A 13,724-nucleotide genomic window follows, 5' to 3' on the forward strand; every position below is an offset into this window, starting at 1 on the left:
CTTCCTATTTTCTACAAAAGAGGCTCATAGCACAACATACAGATTGGAAACAGACATTTTGGACATACATTACAAGCCTGAATTCAAAGGGTATTCTTTGTAACCTTTACTATGAAGAAGACAAGTAAAATTAAAATATTATTTACATGCAAAGGACTCTGCATGATTTTGTAATATCCTATTTTTGTGTTTGCCTTAAGATATTCCCTGAAAACCTGTACTTCAGTTCTAAATTTATTTTACATGAATCTTGACAGGTATCAGTCTCAGGCATTACTCCCCTCCCAGTAAATAAATCAATACTGTCAATACGCTCAATTTATTTTAACAAATCAATTTAGACTGTCACATGTTCCTGATATACAGGGGTTAATACCTGTGCAAGTTAGTATCCATTTATTAGAACTGCAGTCAAGTACAGTAAGAGTACAAGATTGTTGATCAGTACCATGTGTTACAGCTGTTAACAATTCTGTTTGTGCCACAATCAGAATTCAATCATTTAAAAAAATCTTGGCTTTTCTTTAACTGAATTTACCAGGTGATGTTAATTACCATCCTTATCAAACAAATTTTTGTAGAGGCTATTTACAGTGTACATGGCTGAGCATGCACCTTACAGACACAAACACATCTGCCAGTTTGATACCATGTAATTACACAGTGCCTGAAAATGACAACACATCTTAAACACCATTTTAATTAACAGTTTCAAGCGGGAAATGGTCTTTATTTTACAACTGCTATACTTGCATGAATTTTTATTTTTTTATATAAAAACACTAACTCCTGTCCAGAAGTCTAGACACATTCTACATACTACAGGTTAAGGCAGTAAAAAAATGTGTTCCTGATAACTGGTTTTGACAATGTCAATTAAAGCTGTCTGAAGCCACTCAAGTTCTCCAACAGATCTTTGAAATCCCAAATAATTTGTGAGTGGAAAAAAGTTCACTTTGCTTTCATCAGAGTTTCAGTAATAGAGAACAGAACAGAATTGGGTATGTCAGAACAGAATTGGGTATGGTAAGTTAAAAAGTGTTAAGGGAAGGGAACGTTTGATTTCAATTCATTCCATAAGTTTAAAAGTTGAAAGGATACAGTTTTAGACGGGAGTCTGAATCAACCAAGGACTGTAGGGAATGAAGGAGAAAACCAATTTTATGCACACTACTGCATTCTTAAAAATATACTGTTATCTTCAACAATTCAAGTAAGGTAATAGACATTATCAAAAATAACTTCATGAACCATACTCAAGTTTCAAATCACATTCTCAAACTTTTAACCCAAAGCAGTTTTATTGTGTTAACTTCATATAATAAACCATGAAGGTCTTGACTGTACAAATGGTTAATGATTTGCACTTGTGATTCCTGTAACAGCTAGCAGAGTTGCTAACCAACTTACTGTAAAGATATGGCAGATTATGTATTTAATCAAAGCACTTTGATTTAGGCATGAAACAAATTCAAATGGTTGACATTCTGTGCTTCTAATGCATCACTCATAAGAGAGGCAAGAAACACCCACTATTGTACAGACAATTATTTTTACAGAAAACCCTTCCTTGAAATTAATCTTTTATCCGCAGCTGTAGATGAGAGTATAATCTGTTGTAAACAGGGCACTGTGTTGTAAAACCAGTTTTTTATTAAGATCTCTCTCCAAAAGTTGGAAAAAACAGACTCTTCAGAGTGTCTTTCAGGTGTAGCATGTTCTGTTTGCTATATCATAAAGTTACTTTCCTTTGATTCCTTTTTAAAGATGTTTGTGTTCACAGCAGTTCTGTTTTTAAAAATTGTTTGAAATTTATATAAAATTCTGTACATGTTCACAAATTATTGCATAAACAGCATAATCTTCATGACAGTATTCAGCAACACATGTCCATCTCAGGAAGTTCACGTTTCCCTTCTCGCTTTTTTCTTCTTTTTAACTTGTTTGGGGGATTCCCAGCTTTCTTCAGACTTTGCTAAAAACAAAACATAACTACAGCGTTAGCACTGAGGAAGTTTACACAGAACTGACTTTTAAAATCCTGGACGGTACACCCCATATTATTATGAAGTAATTCAGAACAATCAACTAGCATGATTTTTGAAGGAAAGTTATATTTACCTGCTTCTCCCAAATAGTCTAATTTAAAGTGCATCGAAACCAGCATTTGCTAATTTCAAGCTACTTTTTTACACCACAAATACAAAGAGTGATACACAATGAAGGTCATTCATTTTCTAGATGTATTATTTACAGTAAGGTTATTATTATTTTTTGTCTAACTGGAAATAATGCACATGTACACAACTGACATTAATTGTTCACTTTTATCAGATTACACTGTTTTTAACCACTAAATGTGACATGTCAGAAGAGTATTTTTAAAAATAATGGACTACGTAAAGATGTGGTTACATGGAATCCATAATCAAATAAAGCAGCACTATGTTATTTTATTAAAACAGATTGCCTTAAAACATGCTGGCTGCCAAAAGTGGTAAATCAGGTAAAATATTTTATATGCTGAACATAAGAGGTGTTCTTTCAATTGCTGAGGCATGAATCAGTCACAAAAGCCTTCATATTTCAGAACCAGAACAAAATGTTGTAAGTTGACACATTGACTTGAAAGATTCTGTTAATATATTCAAAACCAAGAAGCCAATTAGTGTAGTTGAATGAGACTAATATTACAAAATCATCTAGTTTCTCCTGCAGTCATTAAAAACTGGTTTAGTACTTCAACACTTAGCCAGGAACTTCTTACAAAATGTCAGTATTTATTAATCTCATTAAAAAGTCTAATTCAAACACCTTTTTTTTTTAAAAAAAGCATTGCCTTTCACATCCTGATTTCCATTCCAATTTTTCTGTCTTACTGGGTGAGTACTTCAGTACAAACACTTTTGCTGAGCACAACAGAGGATATGTTTGATATCTCTGGGCACAGCATATTTTCAAAAAGCAATATACTTGCAGTAGTTCAGCCTGATGTATGTGTTGTTTGGCTACAACAAAAATATGTGTATCACCCAATACCTTTCTACTCCCATGTTAGCAACTGTTTTCCTCCATGACTACTATATTTCATGGAAGCATATGGAAAAAGATGTTAATGAGCTAAGTTGATAAGTCAAAAAACCCCCAGTAGGTTGAAAATTGAATTGCTTGTATTTTTTTCCAAATTTCTGGTAGCTAAACATCCTGTCAACTGCTATGTTAGCACCCATCTGTTCCACTGAAGACTCGCAAGCAGGTCTTTGAAACAGTGTTGGCAGAACTACTTAGTCACAGCATGGAGCTCCAGTCCTGATGGTGAAGAGTACATCCAAATGTCTGTTAAGGACTGGACAAGGCCAACAGACATTTTCAGTTATTCAAGCATACGAAGCCAGTTTTTCCTCACAGTGAAAGCACATTTGTCAAAGTACTTCAACGAAAGCTGCAATATGGCAAGATATATAAATGAAATGCATCAGTACCTGATATGGCACTCTAAACCCAAACCTCAGGGCAAAGCATTCTGGCTATATACACTCTATGGGAAAAAAGTACACTCTGAATTCAGATGAAGGAATTGTACTGAGATACTTACTCTGTGGAGGAGGCACACTGTTTTGCTTAATATTGGGACTAGAAACATCTGTCTCTTGCAGCATCTGTGGCACTTGGGAAGCGATCTTGTCAGAATCACTCTCTGATACAATTACAGATGGCTCAGTAGAAACAGCAAGCGAAGGAGCCTCCTCAGGCTATTTGAAAAACAGAAAAAGTTTCCAAAAGTTTAAGTCATATAACAGTAAAACACTCTTATACGGTGTTATTTTGGCAGTATACTTAGCAGCTGCTGGAAAGATGGCATTGAAAAATTAAGCCAATATTAAAATCCTTCAAAATTGTAGATCAAGGCTGCAAGACTATGACTGCCATCTAGCGCCAAAACTTTTAGTTGCATACAAGCAAAGATAAACCACACAAATTAATTCTTCTTAAAATACATGACATGCAAAGAAAGGGAGAACAATCTAAAAATCACTAAGATCCTAAAAAGATTCTAGAATACATATTCAGAAGAGATGCAAGACAGTGACACGTATGCATTTAGTTGCAAGGCAAACAGGCAAGCTGTGTAAGTCCAAATATGCACCTCAAAACCCAAAATAAATCAAACTTTTATAATATTTAGAAAGCATTTGCAGTCATTCTTATCAACTGCTCAAAACACTCTTTATGCTTTTATTAGAATAACAGATATTTGTGAGAGCTGTCAAAGTATTTCAATGGAAACTACTGTAGGAATAACTGCCAAGTAAAAGATACTCCTAGTATTTTCCAATTATCCAGTCTATTTTGAAGGTTCCCACTAGAGACACAAGCTCTAACTGTAGCTTACTGTGTAGCACTTACTGGAAATAAAGTACAGTAAAACAGAAGTCAAAATGGAAAAAAAACTTTCTGACATTCCAGTAGGAAAGTCAGAACATAAAACAACCATATGATCCCACAGCAGGTGACCTACTGACAAAAGGCTTCAAATAAGAGTGTATTAGAAAACAGTGCCTCAGTCAAGCAATAAACCCCAAACCTTAGGGTGTTATTAAGAAGTCATGGCTGTAGTTGTGCCACAGCATTCAGGACCTGGAACTATCACAACAAAACAGTGAAGTCTACATCCAGCCCTTGATGTGGATGTACACAGATCCAACATTATAGTCACCAGTTTGTACTGTTTCCATCACTGTAATGTAAGCATCTAAAAAATTGTCAGAACATACGAAAGAGCAAAAAGATACTTTTTAACTTTTCTTTTAAATCATATCGTACTGAGCAAGAAGTTAAACAGCTTTAATTAAAAAAACCCAACACATGAATTTAGAGGGCAGCAGTTCTCTAACCTTTTATGAGTAGAGGAGTTTGCTGTGCCCTTACACATCAGCTGAAACAAGTTTTTTAATAACTATAATTGCAAAATTTCTCTTAATCTACTGAAAATATGGTAATCTTGGATTTTTTTTTTTTAATACCAGCTATGCTGATAAAATGAACTCCCATCCTACAGGATTTCCAAGATTAGCCAATTCTAACATTGTCTAATGGTTAGCAATCATCAGCTACACAAATACATGAACTCTAACAAAATGGATGTGGCCCCTAAAACAGAAGGAAGACTTAAAGCGCCTAGTTGTGCAAGGTAATTGATTCAGGTCACAGAGTCACTCTCCACCTGCAGGTAAAGCAACTCAATTAAGATTTAAATGGCATACAGCTGTCTCAGGTTGACTAACAAACATGTTGCAGCTTGAATGTTAAAGCACACAGTATTATTGCAAATATGATACAGGTACATACAGCATTACCTGGACATTTTTCCAAATACTGTAATTCTGTCTGAATTTTGGATGAGAGGAAGTGGATAGTGATACCAAACATTAAGAACTGGGTACTACTTTTTGCTAGGATATGCTGTGTTAACAAATCAGTTCAGAAAGGAAAACTGAAACAATGAATAAAGCCTCTTTGGTAATATAAATAGCTATATGCATAATTCTACAATTTATTAATGCAGTAGTGACTTGTGAAACTGTTACAAATGAAGGATTTCCAAAGATATCTCTTCATTTAAAACCTGTGCCTGCTGATAAAATGCCAAAGGTTTCCACACAGCCCAATGTATAATATAGGAAAAATATAATCACCAGATAAAAATCAGAAGTGTTCAACATTCAGCTGTTTCTGGTCTTTATGAGGATATTCTGGATAATAACTTATTTGTACTCAGTTTATTTTTCCTCATAGTTGGTTCTCATGTTTTGGAGCATTTGCTCAAGACTAGATTACCTATCTTGGAAACTTAAGTCATCCATTTCACACATCAGTCACAGACTGTTTCTAAAACTTTTTGGAACAGCCAGTCAAACAACATCAGAAGGCATCTTTGCATGTGTGAAATTACAATGAAGCCAAATCTGATGGCAAGGAGACTTGACAAAGACTGATAGACCATCTGCATTGTCAGATAAAACAGTTCACAAATTGTCCTTTACCAAGTCCAACTAACTTCCAGAGAATGTTGTTAGCAATAATTTTGTTTGTCCTTTACCCCCACACCAAGTTTAATACAGCCTATGTCTTGTTTCACAAAATCGCCACTAACATAGCTATACATAGGCACATATATGAACAGACTGAATTTAAGACTCAAGAGTAACAGGAGCACTCAAGCCCCGCAAAAATAGTGCACAGTGTAGGTCTACATCAGAGCTGATGCCATCAAGTCACCTAGGAATTTGGGTATGGTTTTAAACACTAAACAACTGAGCAAAGTCTACTGAAACTGGGCTGGTATTTTGGCAGTGCCGACACCTCATGAGAAAAAACAAGATATCTAACTGCAGATCAAAAGAATCATTACATGTAGCTGAAAAGTGTTTCTCAAATCAATTTAGATTTCAAAACAGCAAAAGATAGCCCTTTGGGATGCACCAGTACACCTCTTTCTGGATGTCAAGAAAACCACCTTGATATCACAATCCAAATGTGAGTTTTCTGTCTACACATTTTCAACTATGGCCTCCAATACAAAACAATGTGTTTGCTTTTAAGTTTTTTTAAAAAACACACACTGCCAGGAATAAAGCCACTTGCACACATAGGCAGATGTCTTTTTTCAGATACAGCTTCAAAAATACCCACAAAACCCAACTCTGCACTAGTCAGATAGAATAGGGAGCTGTTGCTAGCCTTGAATAAAGGTTGAACTGAATGTAAACTAAATAATTACAGTAAAAGCTGTACTGTGATGTAGGGTATTTAGAATAAGCTAAAAGTACATCTGAATGTGCTTTTCAAGGCACATGTTCTCAATAAACGCTTTCTGTACTTTTTCTTTGGTGACCTGCAGCCTCTTGCAAAAGATTCCATTCTAATATTTTCATTTGAATCTTAAGACCTTGTTATCTTTATAAAACAAATGCTTAACAATTAAAAAGTAAAACTCAATATTGTGTCAGATAATCTGTGGTACCAAACTGCTGTCTCACTGGTATTGTTCACTCTTTATGGAACGCAAAACTAGTACCACTAGAAATATTAAATACTTTACTTCTTCCTACAATGGGATGCTTGTAGGATAACAGTATCTAAAAAAGCTGCTAGTTGGAGAAATATTAAAGAGAACTTGTATTCTCTAGACAATTTGTTTCAACTGTGAGCTGAAGCAAACATTTTGTGAATTGGTTCAAATAAAAACTTTTCTTATTCAGTCATTAACATTAAGCTCAGCACAGCCATTAAAAATCAAATTTAGCCTGCATTTAAGTCAGAATATAAGTCAGTAACACTTCATTCTGGGGCAGTGAAACAGTAAAACATGCTATTAGTCTTGCGCTCAGACCTATTAGGTCTTAGGTTTCCTGATTTAAAAGTTTTAAACTATTGCTTGAATATTCAAACAAGAAAATAACTTGACAGTCACGAAAGTGACTACTGATTTAAAGAGACTGCTTTTCAGAGTAGACAGCCATTTTAAAACTCATAACTGACCCTTATCTAAAACCCAACCTCTCAATCACCTTTATATTCATAAAACATATAGGCTGAAGCAGTATTCTTACTGTAACCTTACCTACACACATTAATGTTTGCACGGACTTTGAGCACTTCCAAATCAGAAATTGTAACATAAACCCAATTTTGCATCCCTACCTTAGCTGGTTCACTAGTACTTATGGTCTTCAGAGAAAAAGCTATTTCCTGCTGTGGTTGAACTTTTGAGGTATCCTCCTGAAATTCCTCTCCAGCTTCTCTATCCAGTTCTTCAGTGTCCTACAAAAGGGAGGTGGGTGGGGGGTGGGAAAAAAAAAAAAAGAGCCTGTGTTTGCAGTAAAGTTCTGACTCTTCTTCCCTGCACATCAGTTTTGTTGTCATAATCAGCTTCTATTGCTAAGAAAATCTATCAAAAAAAATTGTAGTGGGCCAATATTAGCCTATGCTCACACTCAAAATTTATAGAACAACATAATACAAGAAGACTCATAGAACCCAATAAAGCCCAGAAAGCAGTACCCTTCACGCAATTTACTAACAAAAATCCCAATCTCTGAATAAACTGCACTTCACACTCTGTGAAATTATAAGGATGTGAAATTAAACTGAAGTTACTCTAAAAACTTTGCAAAAGTATCACAATGAGACTTGACTGCTCTCAATTCTGTGCTTTGTTACAAGCAAAATGTTTTTAAATGCAAGCTCTGCATATTAACCTGTGCGGTTTTCGATCATATATTAAGCTTTAATAATATTTTTGCAACTCAAGTTAGTCTGCCATGACACCTGTAAAACAAGCTTCTTGGTACAGAAGCTGAAAATATATCCAAAGTATCCAAGAGTCTCAATCTTTACTCCTTAAAGACTCTAACGGTGGAAAGTATTCATTTTACACAAGGAATTAAAAGTAGTTACATTTGTTTATAGCACCAGAAGAATCCTGTGGTGGTGAACAGTAAAAACCAGAGACCTCTGTTCTATTAAGCTGGAAGTACCTCTTGAAATATTGTTCCTTCACTTATTTCCCCTGGAACCTTGTGAAAACACAGTCACAACCTAACTGTTGATTCTTGACAGGAAAGAAAATATATTGCCTTACATATAGCTCTGAAGGTAGCTTCCACTGCCTTGACAAACACTGAAGTCAACAAATACAAGTGTGAACACTTAAGTATAATCGATGAGAAAGATGATGCTGTTTAAATGAACATGTTCAATTTTCTGAGGATAAATATACTAATTTTAAGTGAGTTTGAAGTAGGACTGGCAAGTTAAATTACTAAACTGCTATAACAAGGATAACTTATCTCTGATGTATTAGCAGTTCTGTCTGCTCCTATCAAGCAACACCCCCCCCAATTTTCCATAAAAATTTAATACAGAGAAATTCTCATCTTTAAACTGATGATCTCATAGACTGATGGACTGAAAGAAAAAGTAACAAAATCAGAATGGTTGGAGACCAATGGGTAGAATAAATGAATCTCATTATGTTAATATGGCAGTACGATTCCATTTGACATACACAACTTAAAAGGCAGCTCACAGGCAACAGAAAAAAAAATAATTTCAGATGCACTCCCTGACCTTAAGATCCATGCAAGACATCCACAAACACCTATTAACTGTAACCTATTAATCTTGACTTACACTTAAGAGTCACTGCAGATACCAGAACATGACAGATTTCAATCATGAAAAAGCTGCAATCCTAGTACCCTCAGTTTGAATTTGCCTCAAAAAACCCACTGCAAATTGACACAAGCATCCACCTCGACATAGACAACTTTAAAAGAATTCTATGTAATAGGAATTTAATCTTTTAAAATTGTTTTAATAAAATCTCAGACTGAAAACATGATAGTTATAAAAAGCAAATCCAAAGCAAGAATGACTGAAGTAATGTTTTCCCCCTCTCTCCAATTCACCTAGTCAGATTCAACTGAGCATTTAACATTTTGTAAAGAATGTAAATTATGAATGGCTGTCACTACAAGCAGAAGCAGGATGTATTCTGAGCATGAGCTATTAAAAGCTTTTTCCTATTAGGAAAGTACTTGTTTTCATCTATTCAAACATGATTCAATTGCCAAGTGAAGTGCAATCTGCTTTTGCTATTTTTACAACAAATCTGTTTCAATATAATTCTTCAAAAGCTATTTAAGTAACACAGAAAACTCCAACCATCCTCAGTTTGCAAATACTATCTATCTCATTGAAATCTGACTCAGAGTAGCTCCACCTACTGAGTTCAAGGCATTGATACTTACCATTTCACATAAATCAAGCTACGACAGTACTTCAGAAAACCACTATATTATCGTAGAATTGTACTTTAAGATTGCCTAAGAGAAAACTTCAATTTCTCAGGTTCTCCTAGCTAGCTATGTCCACCAAGGAAGCTGTCTTTCAAAGGAAGGAGGAGAAGGCTTCCTCTGCAGAGGAAAGTTCCTCCTGGAAGCATCCCTACAGTACAGAATCCTGATTTGATAAAAAATAAATAATTCAGGATAAATACTTTCCACATATTTCATGCTTTCCATAAATCCAGCAAAACTACATTATATTCACAAGTCAAATATGGAATAATTCAAATTAACGGAAATCCTAGTAAGAGAAGGATTACTTTAACTCTTGAGAAACAACAGCAGACAATCCAATACCATAAGGAAATTAATTTCCCCAAAATAATTTTTGCTTAGACACTAATATACAAAAATAAGGTTATTTTGTGAACTCCTCACAATTGCCTTGCAGGCTATCCAGATTTTGTTCCATTTACCTGTGCAGGAGAGTTAGCTTCTTCCCCCTGCTTCTTCTTTTTCTTCTTCTTTTTCTTGGATTTGCCACTTGTAGAACTCTGAAGAACTGGCTCTGCTTTTTCTCTTTCATTATCTGAAGCCTTCATATAGGAATACAAGGTATTTAGCATTTAAAATTACAATGAAACATGCCTTCTATAGACTAAACACAAATTAGTATCTACAAGGAATTTAATTGCATATAAAAGTATAAATGAACATAATCTTATTTGTACAGTTCATTTTAGGAAGACCACATTCTTTACATGCTATCTGGTAATATAGGTACAGGAGTTGGGAATGAAAAAGGCAAGAGAGCACCATGTACTGGTGGCATGAAAATGCTGTTTTTCATACAGAATTAAATATTGTTAAGAAGTATTTATGAAAACAGATCTAAATCCTCTCAGTCTACAACAATAAGGTGATCCTTGTATTATGGTGAGACAGTAAGATTTGACATGGAGCTAAATGGCTTCTATTTTCTCAATAACAACATTAATAATTTTCCTTCTCTGCATACACATTAAACACAATTGTGCTACTCTTATCAGTGTAAAAGAGATGAGAGATTACCTTTATTATCACCCTTAAGTTACTTTAAGAAATGGCAGTGGTAAGGGCAAAGTCTTGGAGCTAAGGAGAAAATATCACCTTTTACCTTCTGAACATCAGATATCTCTTCAGGTTGAGGAACAGAAGCAACTTTTTCTTCGTCTACCCAGTTTCCCCACTCTTCTGCTGGTGCATTCCAATCAGAGCTGGGATCAGATGAAGAAAGTCCATCTACAAAGATTAGAAAGATTTTCAGGAATGTCTCCTTACTTCACAGGTGCTCTTTGACAGTTTAAAAATGAGAAAAAAAATAACTATGCATAAACCCACTTCTTGATATCAAGATACAAATATTCATTTCCTGTATTTCTGAAAAAACGTAAAGATTTTAATGATAGCTGGAATACTTGTGTAAGTAATGAGTAAGACTTGGTTATTTTACAGAGCAATCAGATTACAAACTAGTCACAGTAGCAGATAGCTAGATGCAATTGCTTTGAGATACTTTTCTAGACTATGTGAAGAGGAACAAATTTAAGAGTTGTTCTCCATCTTAAACCTTCTTCCTAGTTTGTGAAAAAAATTAAGATGAACTGTAACACTCATCAATTTTACCTTAGTAAGAATCCTTTACAAGTGATATATCTTGAAGTGTAAATCTTACTGAGTCAAAAGTCATCTTGTAACACATTTCTTAATAACCTTATTTTTTCTAAGACTCTAAGTCCCAGCTCCATTTTGCTATCGTTCATTTATGATGGCACATATTTACGTTGCCACACAGGAATGACAGATTTATAGGGTCAGTTATATAAAAATTTAAAAAATCTGAAGGGAAGAACTAAGCCTTGGACTGTCTGTTTAGTAGAAAGGTACAGCAAGCCAATTTTAAAACAGAACGAACACCTTGTAAAAGATCATATTTCATTTCACATTTCTATTAACATCACAAATATTTCTCACCCTCAGTCTATGCCAAATCGAATAAGAGGCAAACTTGGTCTGCCAACTACAGCAGGATTCAGTTTAAACATTGGAATATTAAGTCAAAATGAAAAGCAGTAATAAACCCAATTAAATTTACTGGCAAACATTATGAAACAAAAAATACACTAAGAGATCTTAAGATTACCTATAATACTTTTCCACCTCTTGCTTTCATATAAAATGATTACCTCAATTACACTTACTTTGGACACTAAAATTTACCGGTTTGAAAAAACAGTTACTGCCCAACATAACACTTTATGCTTTATCTACTGCCCTCTCACTAGTTGCTTAAAAAAAAAATCAATTCTTTTTTATTAATAATAAAAATTACTAGTATTTGTACATAAAGTTAATTTCCTTGTCCGGAACCTGATAAAGCAGCAAGGTACATCTGTGTATCACATTGGCCTAAGCTTCCTTTATTTCCCCACTTCTATTACTGTACACTTAGTTGACATCCATGACCAAATTAACTGTATTAACAGAAGCTATAGCCATAAACATTCTATGCTCAGAAATGTGAATAAAACTATGCTTTTGATAATATGTAAAACTGATTACTTTCAAATGATTAACTGAAATGTGCTTCCCTTATCCTTAAACCAGATAAAAGACAAAAGATAAGTTTCAAAGTGATCTGGTATCAGAGCAGTCATGCCAAAACTGGTGGAATCAAGGACTGCATCAATCCATTCCACTTTTGCAGTCAAACAGGAAGTTGTTCTTAGAGAGAAGGTAACATGCAAGGCAGCTTTTCTGGTCAACTTGACCAATTTTTCAGGTCAATGACCTAATGAAAGGCACTAAATTGTTTTTCTTACAACTTTTTTAGATCTGACTGAATAAAGATATCAATTACAAGGCAGTTCAAAAAGTGAATTTAAGGCTGAAAGCTTTCTTCACAGGTACTGTTTCACTAGTAAATATTTAGGAATGGCTTTAACTTTATTATACTACAGCCCTGTTTAGGGAGAGACTCTGGTAAGAACTACAAGAAAATTTTAAAATTGGCAGGGAGGGGAAAGGGGAGAGTAAACACCAATTTTACTACAATTCCCAAGTAATTTCAGTGATTTCTATCCTGCATATGCTTTCTATACACATAAAAACTTCCTAATGTTTGCTAAATTAGAAAGTAAGTTAGACTAAATACAAGAGTCTTATGTCACATTAAGTTTTCAGTAAGGTACAAACATCTAAAAGCAAACTCAGTGACTCAAACGCAAATCCGCCAAATACCTACAGTCATTTGTAAACTTGCAGTAGATTTTTCTCATCATTTGCAGTAAGACTGTTTTAATTGATTACCAAGATTTTCTAGCAAAAGCCAGAACTACCTTAAAAGGCATGAGCTCTCTTTTGCTTCTGAGTTTCAATATCCAAGTATTCTTCCTAAAAATTAACCATTTTCTATTGTCTTTTGTCAAAATACTTCTTCCTGCTTTCTTCAAACTGTCAATTAGCTTTACAGAAGTGAAACATTCCAGGTTTTTCTTCAGATGCTCACAACTGGCTAATACAAGTAGCTAATATAAGTAACTACACTTTAACAGTAATTAACAAAATTTTGTTAATGAACGTTTTAGAGGAACATACTTAACCCAGACCATTCGTCATCAACAGGGGGTTGAGCATGACTTAAATCCCACTGAAAATCAGAAGTACCAGCTTGAGAAACTGACTCGCTGTTGGATCCTGAAAGGGAATAAATAAAATTGTAAGTTAACAAGCTTCCTGAGTTCTTGGGTAAAGAAATTCCAATCAAAATAGGAAAGTAAGGCAGAAGGCTCAAAGAAAAATCTGATTCTAAGGACTGCACAGGACAGGAAAACT

General features: G+C 34.6%; 1 protein-coding gene across 2 annotated transcripts in view; it reads right to left on the bottom strand.

Moving 5' to 3' along the window:
- Positions 1–303: 303 nt before the first annotated feature.
- MTDH (metadherin) overlaps positions 304–13,724 on the bottom strand; it is a 33,965-nt gene continuing 20,544 nt past the window's right edge. The window contains exons 8-13 of one of the 2 annotated variants that reach the window (XM_072852136.1): positions 13,488–13,586; positions 11,008–11,132; positions 10,328–10,447; positions 7,705–7,824; positions 3,596–3,752; positions 304–1,975 (exon numbers count right to left, since the gene is read on the bottom strand). In XM_072852136.1, the coding sequence (XP_072708237.1) occupies positions 1,905–1,975; positions 3,596–3,752; positions 7,705–7,824; positions 10,328–10,447; positions 11,008–11,132; positions 13,488–13,586 (692 nt within the window). In that variant the 3' untranslated portion in view covers positions 304–1,904. The remainder of the gene's footprint in view (positions 1,976–3,595; positions 3,753–7,704; positions 7,825–10,327; positions 10,448–11,007; positions 11,133–13,487; positions 13,587–13,724) is intronic. The other variant, XM_072852138.1, reaches the window with a different exon arrangement.

Source organism: Ciconia boyciana, chromosome 2, assembly GCF_034638445.1.
Source record: "Ciconia boyciana chromosome 2, ASM3463844v1, whole genome shotgun sequence".
Taxonomy (NCBI): Eukaryota; Metazoa; Chordata; class Aves; order Ciconiiformes; family Ciconiidae; genus Ciconia; species Ciconia boyciana.